This window comes from Oncorhynchus kisutch, linkage group LG5, assembly GCF_002021735.2.
Source record: "Oncorhynchus kisutch isolate 150728-3 linkage group LG5, Okis_V2, whole genome shotgun sequence".
NCBI classification, from domain to species: Eukaryota; Metazoa; Chordata; class Actinopteri; order Salmoniformes; family Salmonidae; genus Oncorhynchus; species Oncorhynchus kisutch.
In genome coordinates, this window is record NC_034178.2 from 63243187 (window position 1) to 63260756 (window position 17570).

Below are 17570 nucleotides of genomic sequence, written 5' to 3' on the forward strand. Positions count from 1 at the left end.
TCATGTACCAATATAACACACTAGAGGGTAGCGGTGATGTCACCATAGCACCATGTACCTATATAACACACTAGGGGGTAGCGGTGATGTCACCATAGCATCATGTACCTATATAACACACTAGGGGGTAGCGGTGATGTGACCAGGGGTACTACACATAAACATCAGGGTATCCCTAATCCACTCCAGCATCTTTTAAACATGAAAGGAAAGACAGAAAGGGAAATAAAAGAGGAAAAATGAAGAAAAGGGATGAAGAAGAGAAGAACAATGGAGTGATGGATAGAGCGTGTGTGTGTGTGTGTGTGTGTGTGTGTGTGTGTGTGTGTGTGTGTGTGTGTGTGTGAGAGAGAGTGACTAGTTGGCAGTGTATGGCGGAGCGCATGTGTTTTGAATTTACCCTGTGGACATCCAGTCCACCGAGAGACATTCTGCGATGCACATCATCACACACACAAAGGAAATGACCACGGTTTGTTGCCAATAGGGTGTCACTCAGTCCTCACTCTCTCCTCACCATGACATTGAGTGATGTTGGAGAGGTTTTCAAAAGCTAAATAGCTACAGTAAATAGCTAAATAGCTACAGTAAATAGCTACCGTAAATAGCTAAATAGCTACAGTAAATAGCTACAGTAAATAGCTAAATAGCTACAGTAAATAGCTAATTAGCTACAGTAAATAGCCACTAGCAGGACTAAAAAGAGAGGCGGGCATTTTAAGGCCTTTTTAAGACCAGTGGCTCAACTATTCTCCCACCCCATTAATGTGAGGTCAAATCAGGTTGTGCCTGGCATTTGGTGAAATATACTCTCTCGTGACAGACGTTAACATTTGGTTCTGGGTGCTGAGTTTTGGTGAAATATAGCTAGAAACTAAATATCGACAAGTGCCAACTCAAGAAAATATGTCTCTGTAGTGTGTTAAAACTGGGACATATTCTGGGTGTAGTTTTGTGATTTATGAGCAGATTTGACAAATTGTATCAAAAATAAAAATGGTTGAGTTGATGGAGGCGTTGAATTAATGTCCAGCCGTCTTTCATTTGGAAATTGTAATCACTCCCTTATGTCATTGAAATGTGACACAGCTTTTCCTCAATGGCACAAATGTGCATTTTGAAACTATGGTGCTGATTGTGTGTGAACATTTGACGCAAAATATCTCACGACCCTCCCTCAGCTCTCAGCATAACTTTCAATGAAGTAAGATGTTAACATGATAACTATGAATATTAATGAATAACAATGAATATCTCTTTCTCTCTCTCCCATCTCTCTTTCTCTTCCTCTCTGTCCAGGTGGGAGTAGGAGCAGGTGAGGGCTTCAATGTCAACGTGGCGTGGACGGGAGGCTTGGACCCCCCCATGGGCGACGCAGAATACCTAGCAGCATTCAGGTACAGAGTTAGAGATACACCTAACCTTCCTCACCTTACCTCCAGCCGAAATCACATTAAGACAAAACCACAAAAGTGCAAAGATTATATTTTAGTCAATGTGCGCAATTTATTCAAGTCTTACCAAAACTCTTCACTCATCCTTGAAATACTATGCACAGCTGGGATATAACATCCTTGTACAGTATCATGTGTTTATATTGTGGTGCGAGTTAGATTTTTGTGATGCCCTCCATTATATGGTGTGGATCCATGCCACTGAATGGAGGTGTGTCTTTTTTCTGTGCACCGCACTTTCCACTTCATTCAAGCCTCAGCCCCTGAATGAATAGCTGCTCGGTTTGCGGCGTAATGAACTTTGAGCGTTCCTGTCAGCGGTGTTGGCTCGCCACCAGACGATGAACAGTATGTGAGGTCCGTATGGTGCATACACACAGTGGGTGGGCCAAGCTTGTCAAACTCAGGATTCTAATGGCTGAAGCCATACTGTACCATTACGAGCCATCGATTCCAACAGGCAGACGCTAGGCTCAATGTTTACCCATAGCATACTATGCTAATTGCTAACTCACTGAGAGCAGTATGGTCTGTGTTGATTCACTGGTTGTATAGAAGAATAAGAAAACCTAGTAAGTGTTCCCTAGTTTAGGTGTGTGTTACCTAGTGACTATCTTCGTTACGTGTACAGGTGTACCTAACAACCCTGTACCTAACAACTGTCACTTCGTTTTCATTACAGGTAGATGTTACCTAACAACTGTCACTTCGTTTTCATTACAGGTAGATGTTACCTAGCAACTGTCACTTCGTTTTCATTGCAGGTAGATGTTACCTAGCAACTGTCACTTCGTTTTCATTGCAGGTAGATGTTACCTAACAACTGTCACTTTGTTTTCATTGCAGGTAGATGTTACCTAGCAACTGTCACTTCGTTTTCATTGCAGGTAGATGTTACCTAGCAACTTTCACTTTCTTTTCATTACAGGAAGATGTTACCTAGCAACTGTCACTTAGTTTTCATTACAGGTAGATGTTAACTAGTAACTGACACTTCATTGTCATTGCAGGTAGATGTTACCTAGTAAATTTTTCTTAGCTCTTAGTATAGGTGTATGTTACCTAGTAGTTTTTTCTTACAGTAGCTCAGATGTCAATACAGGTAGCTCTATCACTTCGTTTTCTAAGTAGCCTACAGGTAGATGTTACCTAACTGTTTCTTGTAGACATATAGCCAATATCCTCATGTGGAATTTGATAAATAAATTACTCTGGGAAATCCAAATGTAAAATCCCATGAATTCACCTTAGAAACACATTTTTACAATCGAAAATGTGTTCACTGTCCCACGTGTTCCCCCACCCAATTCCACCAACAAACATTGTAAGCAATAAATTGTCAATTCTGTGCAAGGAAAATCTGTGACTGGGCCTCTATTCCCCAGACGTTCTGTACAGCCAGAAAATATGCACCCAATTTCTGCATTGGCTGCATTTTATGCATCTTGAAATACCATAAATGTAATAACCTGGTTCAATGCAGCCTGCCATCCTTCTAATTTGATTCATATTCATCTACCTTTCACTGTCCTTTTCACTGTCTTTTTACTGTTGTTTTATTTCTTTACTTACCTATTGTTCATCTAATACCTTTTTGCACTATTGGTTAGAGCCTGTAAGTAATCATTTCACTGTAAGGTCTACTACACCTGTTGTATTTGGTGCACGTGACAAATGATTGATTGATTTGATTGATTTGATTTGAGATTTCCATCTTCCAATGGGGCCGTCCTGTTTATTTCACATCTTGCCATTCAGGAGGTGAGGGATCTTGGGTTTGCCTCCAAAATGCCACCCTCTTCTGTATATTAGTGAAGAAGGTGGCATTTCAGCTAGTCTTGCAGTTCAGTGGCTGTAGGATAGAGGTAGTGGATGATTGGGGGGTGGGGGGGGTGGGTTGCGGTATAATCTGGTAGATTCCTTTAGTTGCGGGATACAACGTGTGTGTGTGTGTGTGTGTGTGTGTGTGTGTGTGTGTGTGTGTGTGTGTGTGTGTGTGTGTGGGACTGCACAGGCTGCATGGTCTGGTAGTGCAGACCGGGAGGGGTTGGGGTGGTGGTGGGAGTGAATGGTGTGGGGGTGGTGCATTGTTAGGGAATCCAAAGGCGGCGTAATTAAGCCCAATGGATCCCAGATGGCTGGCTGTCAGTGACGTGAGAAGAGGGCCGAGCCCCTAATGGGAACCAGACTCACGCCGAAGCGCTTTGAACTGCCGGCCGGAGAAAGGGTGGGTGGGGGGGGGGGGGGACGAGAGAAAGAGAAGAAGAGAGAGGGGAATCAAACACGGCATGGGCAGTGTGTGCTCGCTAAATCACTGGCAGCAGCAACGAGAGGAGGAAGAGGCGGGTGAGGAAGAAGGGGAGGAGGAGAAGAACAAGGGAAGCAGTTCCAGAAGATTAAAATAGAAAGGTTGACGTCATCCTCCCCTCTGGACATCTCTCTGTCTTGGTCCTGTTATTTGTTTACTAACGCTTTAGATAAAGCCCTTATTGTTATGTAGTCAGTCTTTAACTGCTGTGGTACCCAGAATGTAGCCTAGTAGATACTCATGTGTAGCTGGTAACTGCATATAACATAAAACAATTATTGAATTTTAAGGTACAGGCCAAAAGTTATTTTAAATTAAGTTTAGTGACAGTAATCCCCCAAACATATTTTCCTTATTTTACCAGGTAATTTGACTGAGAACACATTCATTTACAGCAATGACCTGGGGAATTGTTACAGGGGAGAGGAGGGGAGATGAATGAGCCATTTGAAGGGTCAATCAAATGGTGAAATGTATATGATGTGTAACTATCGTTAGGCTACAAGACCTATATAATAGGTGGTGTCAGAGGGAAGCCCATAAAATTGTCAGAGACTCCAGTCACCCAAGTTATAGACTGTTTCCTCTGCTACCGCACGGCAAGCGGTACCGGAGCGCCAAGTCTAGGACCAAAAGGCTCCTCAACAGCTTCTACCCCCAAGCCATAAGACTGCTGAACAATTAATAAAATTGCCACCGGACAATTTACATTGACCCCCCCTCCCTTTTGTATACTGCTGCTACTCGCTGTTTATTACTTATGCATAGTCACTTCACCCCTACCTACATGTACAAAGTACCTCCACTAACCTTTACCCCCGCACACTGACTCGGTACCGGTGCCCCCTGTATATAGCCTGCACACTGACTCGGTACCGGTGCCCCCTGTATATAGCCTGCACACTGACTCGGTACCGGTGCCCCCTGTATATAGCCTGCACACTGACTCGGTACCGGTGCCCCCTGTATATAGCCTGCACACTGACTCGGTACCGGTGCCCCCTGTATATAGCCTGCACACTGACTCGGTACCGGTGCCCCCTGTATATAGCCTGCACACTGACTCGGTACCGGTGCCCCCTGTATATAGCCTGCACACTGACTCGGTACCGGTGCCCCCTGTATATAGCCTGCACACTGACTCGGTACCGGTGCCCCCTGTATATAGCCTGCACACTGACTCGGTACCGGTGCCCCTGTATATAGCCTGCACACTGACTCGGTACCGGTGCCCCTGTATATAGCCTGCACACTGACTCGGTACCGGTGCCCCCTGTATATAGCCTGCACACTGACTCGGTACCGGTGCCCCCTGTATATAGCCTGCACACTGACTCGGTACCGGTGCCCCCTGTATATAGCCTGCACACTGACTCGGTACCGGTGCCCCCTGTATATAGCCTGCACACTGACTCGGTACCGGTGCCCCCTGTATATAGCCTGCACACTGACTCGGTACCGGTGCCCCCTGTATATAGCCTGCACACTGACTCGGTACCGGTGCCCCCTGTATATAGCCTCCACATTGACTCGGTACCGGTGCCCCTGTATATAGCCTGCACACTGACTCGGTACCGGTGCCCCTGTATATAGCCTGCACACTGACTCGGTACCGGTGCCCCTGTATATAGCCTGCACACTGACTCGGTACCGGTGCCCCTGTATATAGCCTGCACACTGACTCGGTACCGGTGCCCCTGTATATAGCCTGCACACTGACTCGGTACCGGTGCCCCCTGTATATAGCCTGCACACTGACTCGGTACCGGTGCCCCTGTATATAGCCTGCACACTGACTCGGTACCGGTGCCCCTGTATATAGCCTGCACACTGACTCGGTACCGGTGCCCCCTGTATATAGCCTGCACACTGACTCGGTACCGGTGCCCCCTGTATATAGCCTGCACACTGACTCGGTACCGGTGCCCCTGTATATAGCCTGCACACTGACTCGGTACCGGTGCCCCTGTATATAGCCTGCACACTGACTCGGTACCGGTGCCCCTGTATATAGCCTGCACACTGACTCGGTACCGGTGCCCCTGTATATAGCCTGCACACTGACTCGGTACCGGTGCCCCCTGTATATAGCCTGCACACTGACTCGGTACCGGTGCCCCTGTATATAGCCTGCACACTGACTCGGTACCGGTGCCCCTGTATATAGCCTGCACACTGACTCGGTACCGGTGCCCCTGTATATAGCCTGCACACTGACTCGGTACCGGTGCCCCTGTATATAGCCTGCACACTGACTCGGTACCGGTGCCCCTGTATATAGCCTGCACACTGACTCGGTACCGGTGCCCCTGTATATAGCCTCGTTATTCTTATTGTGTTGCTTTTATTATTATTTTTTACTTTAGTTTATTTGGTAAATATTTTCTTAACTCTTCTTGAACTACATTGTTGGTTAAGGGCGTGTAAGTAAGCATTTCACAATAAGGTCTACACTTGTTGTATTCAGTACATGTGACAAATAAAGTTTGATTTGATTTATCTAGCAACTTGATGTAATTTATATCCGTTTAGTGTTAGTGATAGTGTTAGTGATAGTGACAGCGATAGTGTTAGTGATAGTGTTAGTGATAGTGTTAGTGGTAGTGATAGTGGTAGTGATAGTATTAATGATAGTGATAGTGATAGTGTTGGTGATAGTGATAGTGTTAGTGATAGTGTTGGTGATAGTGTTAGTGTTAATGATAGTGTTAGTGTTAATGATAGTGTTGGTGATCGTGATAGTGATCGTGTTAATGATAGTGTTAGTGATAGTGTTAATGACAGTGATAATGTTAGTGATAGTGTTGGTGATAGTGTTAATGATGGTGATAGTGTTAGTGTTAATGATATTGATAGTGTTGGTGATATTGATAGCGTTAATGATAGTGTTAGTGTTAATGATAGTGATGGTGATCGTGATAGTGTTAATGGTAGTGATAGTGTTAGTGATAGTGTTAATGACTGATAATGTTAGTGATAATGTTGGTGATAGTGTTAATGATAGTGTTAGTGTTAATGGCAGTGATAGCATTAGTGATAGTGATAATGTTAGTGATAAGGTTAGTGATAGTGTTGGTGATAGTGTTGGTGATCGTGATAGTGTTAATGATAGTGTTGGTGATAGTGTTAATGATAGTGTTAGTAATAGTGTTGGTGATCGCGCTAGTGTTAGTGATAGCGTTAGTGATCGTGTTAATGACAGTGATAATGTTAGTGATAGTGTTGGTGATAGTGTTAATGATAGTGTTAGTGTTAATGATAGTGATAGCGTTAGTGATAGTGATAGTGTTAATGATAGTGTTGGCGATAGTGATAGTGTTAATGATAGTGTTAGTGTTAACGATAGTGATAGTGTTAGCGATAGTGTTAATGCTAGTGTTGGTGATAGTGTTAGTGTTAATGATGTTAATGAGAGTGTTGGTGATAGTGATATGATAGTGATAGTGTTAGTGTTTCAACTTTCATGTACTTTTATTTGGTGTCACACTGTGTCACATACCTGGGTATGTTACCTGGATGTTTGTTGAAATGTTTCTGACAGTTGGACTGATCAGTGGTAGCTTGGTTCCGGATCTGTTTGTGCATATTGACGATGACTGTAGGTGTTGGCAAGACAGAACAAACAGATCTCAGACCAGGCCCGATCCATGGGACATGGGTTTTAAGTTGACCATGTCTCTTCACTGGGTAGTCAGTGATTTATTTGCAAATGAACATGTCATGCGGTCCTAAATATACTGTACACATCTCCCTCTTGAAGAGCATGTGTTATACAGTAAGCAATAAAGCACAGTATGTTTTGTGTGTCACAAGAGACTAGCGTGTTGAAAGGGTCAAAGTCAAATGCAGAAACCTGTGTCCACTGTGAATATTATTTGACCCTGCTGGTCATCTATGAACGTTTGAACATCTTGAAGAACGATCTGGCCTTAAGGGCCATGTACTGTTATAATCTCCACCCGGCACAGCCAGAAGAGGACTAGGCACCTCTCAGAGCCTGGTTCCTCTCTAGGTTTCTTCCTAGGTTCCTGCCTTTCTATGGAGTTTTTCCAAGCCACCGTGCTTCTACATCTGCATTGATTGCTGTTTGGGGTTTTAGGCTGGGTTTCTGTATAAGCACTTAGTAACATCTGCTGTTGTAAAAAGGGCATTATGATGTTGATTTGATTTTGATGTCATTCTGTGACACTGCAGAATCTTGTTGAGCTCTTGCTAGCAACTATGTTCCTCATTACACACAGGATATGTTTCTATAAAGTGTAACTCAGTGTTGACTTTCTTGTCTTCACTAGATGTCAAGGTTCCTTGAATTTTTTTTTGTGGGGTAACAGTGTCTATGAATACCCTCTTCACAATGGATTATAAGAACATTTATAAAGCCTTGTAATGACCTATGCTATTTTTAAAAGATTTTCAGACAATTTAGGAAGGTTTTTGCACAACGTACCTTTTGGAGTGCTTTGACCTACAACAGTGTTGAACCTCCCCTATCTGTCTCCAGGACTGTGGTGATGCCGATTGCCTATGAGTTCTGTCCTGACGTGGTGCTGGTCTCATCTGGTTTCGATGCTGTCGAGGGACATCTGGCGCCACTGGGGGGCTACAAAGTGTCAGCCAAGTGTAAGCACACTATTCACTGTTCCTCACAAAATCATATGCGGGACACACAGGTACATTTTATTTAACATTTTTAGTCATTTAGCAGACACTCTTATCCAGAGCAACTTACAGTAGTGAGTGGGTACATTTTTGCACTTTTTCATACTGGTCCCCTGTGGAAGTCAAACAAACACACAACCCTGGCGTTGCAAGTGCCATGTTCTACCAACTGAGCCACACACGCCCACAGTGTTTCCACCTCATCTTCACAGTCTTATGAGTCTCACTAAATGATTCTGACTGTTCTATATTCCACACCAGGGATGGGCAACTTTGATGGGGGTGGGGGGGGACACAAAAAATCTGACCTCACCATGAGGGGCCGCAGTGGATCGCGAGTCGGTGTACCCATATCAATACCCACACATGCAGTCAGAGCTCTAGCCTTTTGAGAGCAAAACAATTTAGCAGCCACGCAGGAGAGAGATATTTTACGTTTTAGAGTTCATTTCCTGTAATTCTACACATTTTGCCATGAGGTTTAGAGGACATGTTGCAAGTTTAGTCTCCTGTGTGTGGAAATATGGAGGACTTTGGAATGCATCAGTGAATTTTGATTGTAATTGTCACTTGTAAATTTAAATAAATAGAGTATTTAATGTGTCTCCCCCCCAAAGGTTTTGGTTTTCTAACACGGCAGCTGATGGGGCTGGCAGGGGGACGGGTTGTCATGGCGCTGGAGGGGGGTCACGAGCTCACGGCCATCTGCAATGCCTCTGAGGCCTGTGTCAGGGCCCTGCTGGGCATCCAGGTCAGTAAACACAGGATCAGCTTACTTCGCCCTAAATCCTACCCTTCACCATGGGGGAAACAACACTATACTGACCCCCTGTGTGTTCCCCACCAGGAACCCCTGTCTGAAGCAGTCCTAGAGAGGAGACCCTGTCCCAACGCTGTCCTCTCTCTGCAGAGAGTCATCCAGGCCCAGGGTGAACATCTGATACACTGTCTTTCTATCTCTCTCCCTATCACTGTCTTTCTATCTCTCTCCCTATCACTGTCTTTCTATCTCTCTCCCTATCTCTGTCTTTCTATCTCTCTCCCTATCACTGTCTTTCTATCTCTCTCCCTATCACTGTCTTTCTATTTCTCTGCCTATCTCTGTCTTTCTTTCTATCTCTCTCCCTCTCTGTCTTTCTCTCTATCTCTCTCCCTATCTCTGTCTTTCTCTCTATCTCTCTCCCTCTCTCTCTATCTCTCTCCCTCTCTGTCTTTCTCTCTATCTCTGTCTTTCTCTCTATCTCTGTCTTTCTCTCTCTCTGTCTTTCTCTCTATCTCTCTCCCTATCTCTGTCTTTCTCTCTATCTCTCTCCCTATCTCTGTCTTTCTCTCTCTCTCTCCCTATCTCTGTCTTTCTCTCCCTCTCTGTCTTTCTCCCTATCTCTCTTTCTCTCTATCTCTGTCTTTCTCTCTATCTCTCTCCCTATCTCTGTCTTTCTCTCTATCTCTCTCCCTATCTCTGTCTTTCTTTGGTCCATTCTCTCTATTTGCCTCACTTTCTCTCTCTTTATCCCATTTCTCTGTCTTTATCATTCTTCCCTCTCTCAAGATTTCTTTCACTCTACAGCAGAGATGGGCAACTGGTGGTGGCCTGCGGCCCCCATTTTGAAGGTCCTCAGATCAATTTCCCCCTCAAAATTGGGGAACTCTTTCGGGGTCTCAACTTTCTTTTGCGAGATAGAATGGTAGTATACACAAATACAAGGTGCAATTTCCAAATTTTGTTGTGCATCAGCAGTTTTGCTCTTGTTATGTCAGTCACTGATAGTCAGTCAATTAGCCAATGTCTGCTACAATTTTTTGTTTGCTAAATTAGTTTAGCAGCCAGCTATCTTAACTTGTTATCATGGTCGAATTACCGGCCGGATAGCGATAGCCCCTTTTGATTTTGTTAGTCAGTCTCACTCAGATATCATATTAAAAATGGCAAACATTTATTTCTCCCCACCATGGCAAAATCAGTAGAATTGTAGAACATTTGTAAGAAAATTTGCAAAAATATTCTCTCTGCCCCATGGCAAAATATGGGTACGCAGATGTTTTGCTCTACAGTATCGTCCCTCTCTTTTTTTCAGTCTCTCTATCTCACACCATCTCTCTTTTTCTCGCTATTCTCTCTTTCTCCCTCTTTGTCTCAATCTTCTTTTCTCTCTTACTCTGCATCTTCCTTTCTCTCTTTCGTCTTCTTTCTGTCCTCCTCCATGAACACCTCTCTTGCACATCCATTCTCTGTTCTTCTTCTCCTCTCTCTCTCCACATCTCATCCATCTCTACCACGTCCATCTCTCTCAATCTATTTCATCCCTCTATTTGTATGGTCTGTTTGGATGTTATTTCGCTCTCTCTCTCTCTCTCTCTCTCTCTCTCTCTCTCTCTCTCTCTCTCTCTCTCTCTCTCTCTCTCTCTCTCTCTCCGACCACCTCTCTCTTCGTCCCATATATTTCTCCTCCCCACATCCCTCTCATCATCCCTCCTTCCTTCTCATTCTTTCCTTCCTTCCCTCTCTCTCTCTCTCTCGCTCTCTCTCTCGCTCTCTCTCTCACACAGACACACAGACACACACACACACACACACACACACACACACACACACACACACACACACACACACACACACACACAGAGAGAGAGCCGGCCACTGCCTTCCTGGCTCCAATTATCTTCAAACACTTCTCTACCACACGATCTTCACAACATCCCTCCTGATTGCGCACAAATGTTATCCCATTCCAATTAGATTAATTAAAAATATTTGCAAAGCCACAAGAATGTTAAGCCCCTTCATTTAGGCAGAGGGTGAAATATATGTCTGGTGAATACTGGGAACACACACAACTTGGTCCTCTCTTTCTCTCTCTCCACATGTGAGCACACATACACACACACCAAGGCCCTTTGGCACAATTGTGTGATTTAAATTTAAATTACACGAATGCTGAATTAAAATTGTGGTATTGGTGAAGGCTGAATTAAAATTGTGGCATTGGTATTTTATTTCGACCACACACACAAGTATTAACTGTAGTATTGCTTAGTATACAATATAGTTCACATACTTCAAAGACATAATAGCTCAACTTTTAAGAGAGTACTCTGCAACGATGCAACATGAAAACCTGAAACAATGACTTTCTCTCTCTCTCTCTCTTTCTCTCTAGGTGAGTACTGGCGGTCGTTGAGGGTGGTGGCCCACACAGTGGATCAGTCATACATGCAGGCCCAAGGACACAGTCTGAGACGTGGCTCAGAGGACCACAATGACACCGTCTCTGCCCTGGCCTCTCTCTCCATGGCCAGCCTCACCACAAACAGGTGACATCACTGACACCACATAGTAAAAGCACTGACACTATGTTGTAACAGCACTGCCACCATGTAGTAACAGCAATGACACCATGTAGTAACAGCACTGACACTATGTAGTAACAGCATTGACACCATGTAGTAACAGCACTGACACCATGTAGTAACAGCAATGACACCATGTAGTAACAGCACTGACACCATGTAGTAACAGCACTGACACCATGTAGTAACAGCAATGACACGATGTAGTAACAGCACTGACACTATGTAGTAACAGCACTGACACCATGTAGTAACAGCAATGACACCATGTAGTAACAGCAATGACACTATGTAGTAACAGCACTGACACCACATAGTAAAAGCACTGACACTATGTTGTAACAGCACTGACACCATGTAGTAACAGCAATGACACCATGTAGTAACAGCAATGACACCATGTAGTAACAGCAATGGCACCACATAGTAACAGCACTGACACCATGTAGTAACAGCACTGACACCATGTAGTAACAGCACTGGCACCATGTAGTAACAGCAATGACACCATGTAGTAACAGCACTGACACCATGTAGTAACAGCACTGACACCATGTAGTAACAGCACTGACACCATGTAGTAACAGCACTGACACCATGTAGTAACAGCACTGACACCATGTAGTAACAGCACTGACACCATGTAGTAACAGCACTGACACCATGTAGAAACAGCACTGACACCATGTAGTAACAGCAATGACACCATGTAGTAACAGCACTGACACTATGTAGTAACAGCACTGACATCATGTAGTAACAGCAATGACACCATGTAGTAACAGCACTGACACCATGTAGTAACAGCAACGACACCATGTAGTAACAGCACTGACACTATGTAGTAACAGCACTGACACCATGTAGTAACAGCACTGACACCATGTAGTAACAGCACTGACACCATGTAGTAACAGCACTGACACCATGTAGTAACATCACTGACACCATGTAGTAATAGCAATGACACCATGTAGTAACAGCACTGACACCATGTAGTAACAGCAATGACACCATGTAGTAACAGCAATGACACCATGTAGTAACAGCACTGACACCATGTAGTAACAGCAATGACACGATGTAGTAACAGCACTGACACTATGTAGTAACAGCACTGACACCATGTAGTAACAGCAATGACACCATGTAGTAACAGCAATGACACTATGTAGTAACAGCACTGACACCACATAGTAAAAGCACTGACACTATGTTGTAACAGCACTGACACCATGTAGTAACAGCAATGACACTATGTAGTAACAGCACTGACACTATGTAGTAACAGCACTGACACCATGTAGTAACAGCACTGACACCATGTAGTAACAGCACTGACACCATGTAGTAACAGCACTGACACCATGTAGTAACAGCACTGACACCATGTAGTAACAGCACTGACACCATGTAGTAACAGCACTGACACCATGTAGTAACAGCACTGACACCATGTAGTAACAGCACTGACACCATGTAGTAACAGCAATGACACCATGTAGTAACATAACTGACACCATGTAGTAACAGCACTGACACCATGTAGTAACAGCAATGACACCATGTAGTAACAGCAATGACACTATATAATAAGAGCACTGACACAATGTAGTAACAGCAATGACACCATGTAGTCTTATATAATATCAATATAATATCATGTAACATGAGATTAGATTTAAAACACCATGTAGTCTCGTTTGATATTAAAATAATATAATAAAATATCAAGTGAAGTGTTATAACATTAAATTATAATTAAAGGGATGGTTCACTCAAATACATATTTAGGTTATTTAGTTATTTTCAGCAGCATCTGGCTAGCATTGGCTTTCCTGAACTGAAAGCTAATGGAATCATAGGAGACATTTTCTTTACAACAGTTATTTCTCTACAGCAGCCTACTGTGGGTATGTGGAAAATCATGTGCATGTGTACTACGAGTGAACCACCACTTTAAATATGTATTAGATGAAAACTTAAACATGAAATCCTTAGCTGTCAGCTGCATCTCATCACACTGCTTTGGATTAGTGATCATTTCCAACACCAGTCCCTAGATCAGCTTTTGAACCAGAAGATGGATCAATTAGTGTTCTAATTGTATTTTATGGGAGACAGTGTGAAAATTCAAAAGACACAAAAGACGCAGCACTGTCTCTCTCCCTTTAAAGGTGCAATATGCCGATATCCGCCATTTCCTGGTTGCTAAAATTCTACTAGTTTGACTCATTTCAGTTTATGTGACAAAACAAGCAATGTATAGTGTAGAGAATCATTGTACCATCTAAACCGCTGTGAAATATCTTTTCAATAACCAAAAAGATTGTATTTTCAGCTGTTTGAAGCTGGTGTACAAACGTTAAGAATGGGAAGCGTAGAAAAAGGGCACATTGAACCGACCTACCGCTTGTAAGACTTGCTTTCAGTGACAGATCTATAACTCACATTTTTATATGAATTTGGTCGGGTCGCCCAAAAAGTTACTTTAGTTTATTTAGTTCATATTTTCTTAACTCTATTTCTTGAACTGCATTGTAGGTTAAAGGCTTGTAAAAGTAAGCATTTCACAGTAATGTCTACTACACCTGTTGTATTCGGCACATGTGACAAATACACATTTATTTGATTTGATATTGCAGCGTTAAAACCCTATTTAAACAGGAGTTGTCTACAACCACATGAAGATAATTGCATCAGTATGCTCTAGAACTATTTGCAGCATCTGTGTCCTGTTGAAATTTAATACAGTGATATATATATATATATATATATATATGATGGTGTAATTCCCTGGGTGCCGATGATGTGGAGGTCGATTAAGGCAGCCCACCGCACCTCTCTGATACAGAGGGGTTGGGTTAAATGCGGAAGACACATTTCAGTTGAATACATTCAGTTGTGCAATTGACTAGGCATCTCCCTTAGTTTTATACTGCTGTAATACTACAACAGGTTATATATTAGAATGCTATACAATTCCCTTCTCTCCTTTCTCCCTCCTATTCAGAACACAACCAGATGAACTTATGGAGGGGGACAGAGACTCCATGTAGACAAGTGCACTTTCCGACAAACCTAACACACACACACGCTCGCACACACACACACACACACACACACACACACACGCACACTGTGATCCACTCAGCCCTGCTTCACTTGACCAGAATCCACTGTCTCCAGTTGACACTGTACAGGCCATATCCTGACCACTATAGGCAAACTGAGTAGCTTCCGCCTCACACACTCTTACACCTCATCAGAACACAGTTCTACTGGCCTTACTACGACCACTCGCTTGATTCGACCGCATCTCAACCGCACACTGATAACACATCCCATTAACAGGGTACAGGAGGACCAAGAGAGAGGAGAATGAACACTGTCTTCATGACATGCCTCTGCATGCCTCCCTCGTGTGTAACATTGTGAACTGTGAGGACACAGAAGGAGAGGAGTAGCAGACCTGAGCATAAACTGGAGGGGGGAAAGATATACCATTATAAACACCACCGGGGGGGAGGGGTTGAGACTTGACTTGTAGCATGAAGTGACTTGACAAAGACCAGCTACATGACTGGCTGTAAGCAGAGTCTCTCTGGGGAAGGGAGCTTCTTGTTTAACCTTCGGTCACAGGTTACCGCTGCACATCGCCATGCCGACAGAACCGAATCACACAGAGATGTAGGAAGTAGTCCCACGTCCCCACAGAAGTTACTATGAAGGAGAACAGACATCGCACCCTCACCGGGGGGACACTTATCTCTTATTGATAATGTCATTTGAATTTATGTGACGCCAACAAAATGAAGAAAAAGAAAGAAGACTGGGAATTTTGTTCTGACTTTTTTTGCACTGTGTATTTTGTCATGTGAACCAAAGAGAGAATGACAGAATGGACCATGTTGAAGCTCTCCTGGGATTGACAATAAAACATGTAAATTATCATACTCATGTTTTTAAGCTGATTTAAATATTGTAAGTTTGATTTATTGCGTATTGTATATCAAATGTCAATACATAATGGTCATGTTTTTTAAGTAGCAAATAGAGAAGGCCTAGAACCCTGTGATTCAGAGATTTTCTAGTTGTTTTTCTTCCAATGCAAAAGTGGGGTGTAAGACTCCCTGTCAGACAGCACTTAAGGAAAAGATGAAAAGGTATTATTTATATCTCAAGTTGATGGCATCCTCATTCTTTGTCATTCTAATGATAACATTTATTAGGAAATGAATCCAATGACTCACTGTGACAATTCAGGAAACTACTTGTTAGTGAGAGAGGAGTCAGATTAAACAGAGTCAGATTAAACGTTCCAAAGGTGTTTCAGGCAAGGACACACACACCGCCATACGGTCCTACTCTACGCTCGGCCACTCACAAAGTGTTTATGCATGTGTATGTAAATCACCGCATTTACATGTTGTCAGCAGGGTATTTCAACGTAATGAAGGTAAAATACAACTAATGTTGCTGGGTTCAAGGCAGATTAATAACACAGTTGAACTGACTTCATAGTCTTAAACTCTGACTGGCACTTAAAAGCTGTCTGTTGACTTCACGGGACTCAAAACAAAACACAAATGCACTTACAATGTCTTAAATGTTGGGATTGTGTTTTAGTCAAATTACACATTTTTTACATGTCTATTCCACTCTGACAATGCCTTTTTTAAATAGTTGTTCTGTTGTGATTTCACAAAGACCAGTTTTTTAACATGTGGATTTATTGACATGCCTGTTGTATTTTGTAGGCTGTATTTTTTTAATGCTTAGTTTTCTACTATGAAAGACAAGTGAACAAGGATTTGTTCATATCAGATTATCTACCACTCGATTTACAAAAAAAAAGTCAGGTATTTTTGTTCCTGGACCATACTGCAGTTAGCATATAATGTTTGAAGTTAGCACTTAGTTGTTGGAGTCAGCTTGTTAAGTTCTACATACTATAGTCAGTCAGCTTGTTAAGTTCTACATACTATAGTCAGTCAGCTTGTTAAGCTAGCTGACTATAGTATGTAGAACAATTGAGCACAGGTTGAGAGAAGACAAAAGTTAAAAGCCTTCTGTGAACAGCATCCCATTCGTAAAGTGGTATGGCCTCTGAACATAACTTCAAAGACTTTTGTGAATTCCTGATTGTATTTCTATTTAAACAGAGGTTTATATTAAAGAAATATGGATTAAAAAACTGCTTACATTTCTTGTGAGCACTTTCCATTAAATAATGATTTATTTGTTACCCATGTAATGTTATTGCAGTGCCTTGCTTATGTATCTTGTTAACAAAATATATTTATCTCACAGTGCTACAGATTAATTTGTACTATGTTGTATTGTTCCAGTACTTTTTAGTGCCTTATAATAAACATTATAGAACCCATACTTTACATGACAAGACCCTGAAAGAGGTATATGGCATTTGACATTGACATGGTGAAAAGGTGATTATTGATAATGACATTTGACTATGATTATGTGGAACAAAATGGCCACCGTGTATTATTCATTTTCTTTCAGAAGGATTCTGTGTTATATTTTATCATGTTTTAGGTTTATTTCTGCTTTAATTAAGTACTTTTGAGAACACTTTCTCAGCATACATTATTTCCTGAAGTTTATATATTTTTTATCCCTTTAAATATTGGCCATTATTTGTATTTAATGTTGCCCTTACACCAAGCACTCAGCTATTTTGGGAATATAAAAACGCATGACTTGGTAATGTAACACAGTTTGACACAAATCTTGGTTCCTGCCTTGCATTGATACAAAAGGTATTGCAGTTCACTTAT

General features: G+C 42.5%; 1 protein-coding gene across 3 annotated transcripts in view; it reads left to right on the forward strand.

Moving 5' to 3' along the window:
• Positions 1-17165, forward strand: part of LOC109891643 (histone deacetylase 7) — an 88463-nt gene extending 71298 nt beyond the window's left edge. For 2 of the 3 annotated variants that reach the window (XM_031825647.1, XM_031825649.1), the window contains 6 exons: positions 1300-1397; positions 8264-8382; positions 9039-9172; positions 9269-9350; positions 11580-11733; positions 14783-16963. In XM_031825647.1, the coding sequence (XP_031681507.1) occupies positions 1300-1397; positions 8264-8382; positions 9039-9172; positions 9269-9350; positions 11580-11733; positions 14783-14828 (633 nt within the window). In that variant the 3' untranslated portion in view covers positions 14829-16963. Of the gene's footprint in view, positions 1-1299; positions 1398-8263; positions 8383-9038; positions 9173-9268; positions 9351-11579; positions 11734-14782 lie in introns of all 3 variants that reach the window. The other variant, XM_031825648.1, reaches the window with a different exon arrangement.
• Positions 17166-17570: the final 405 nt, after the last annotated feature.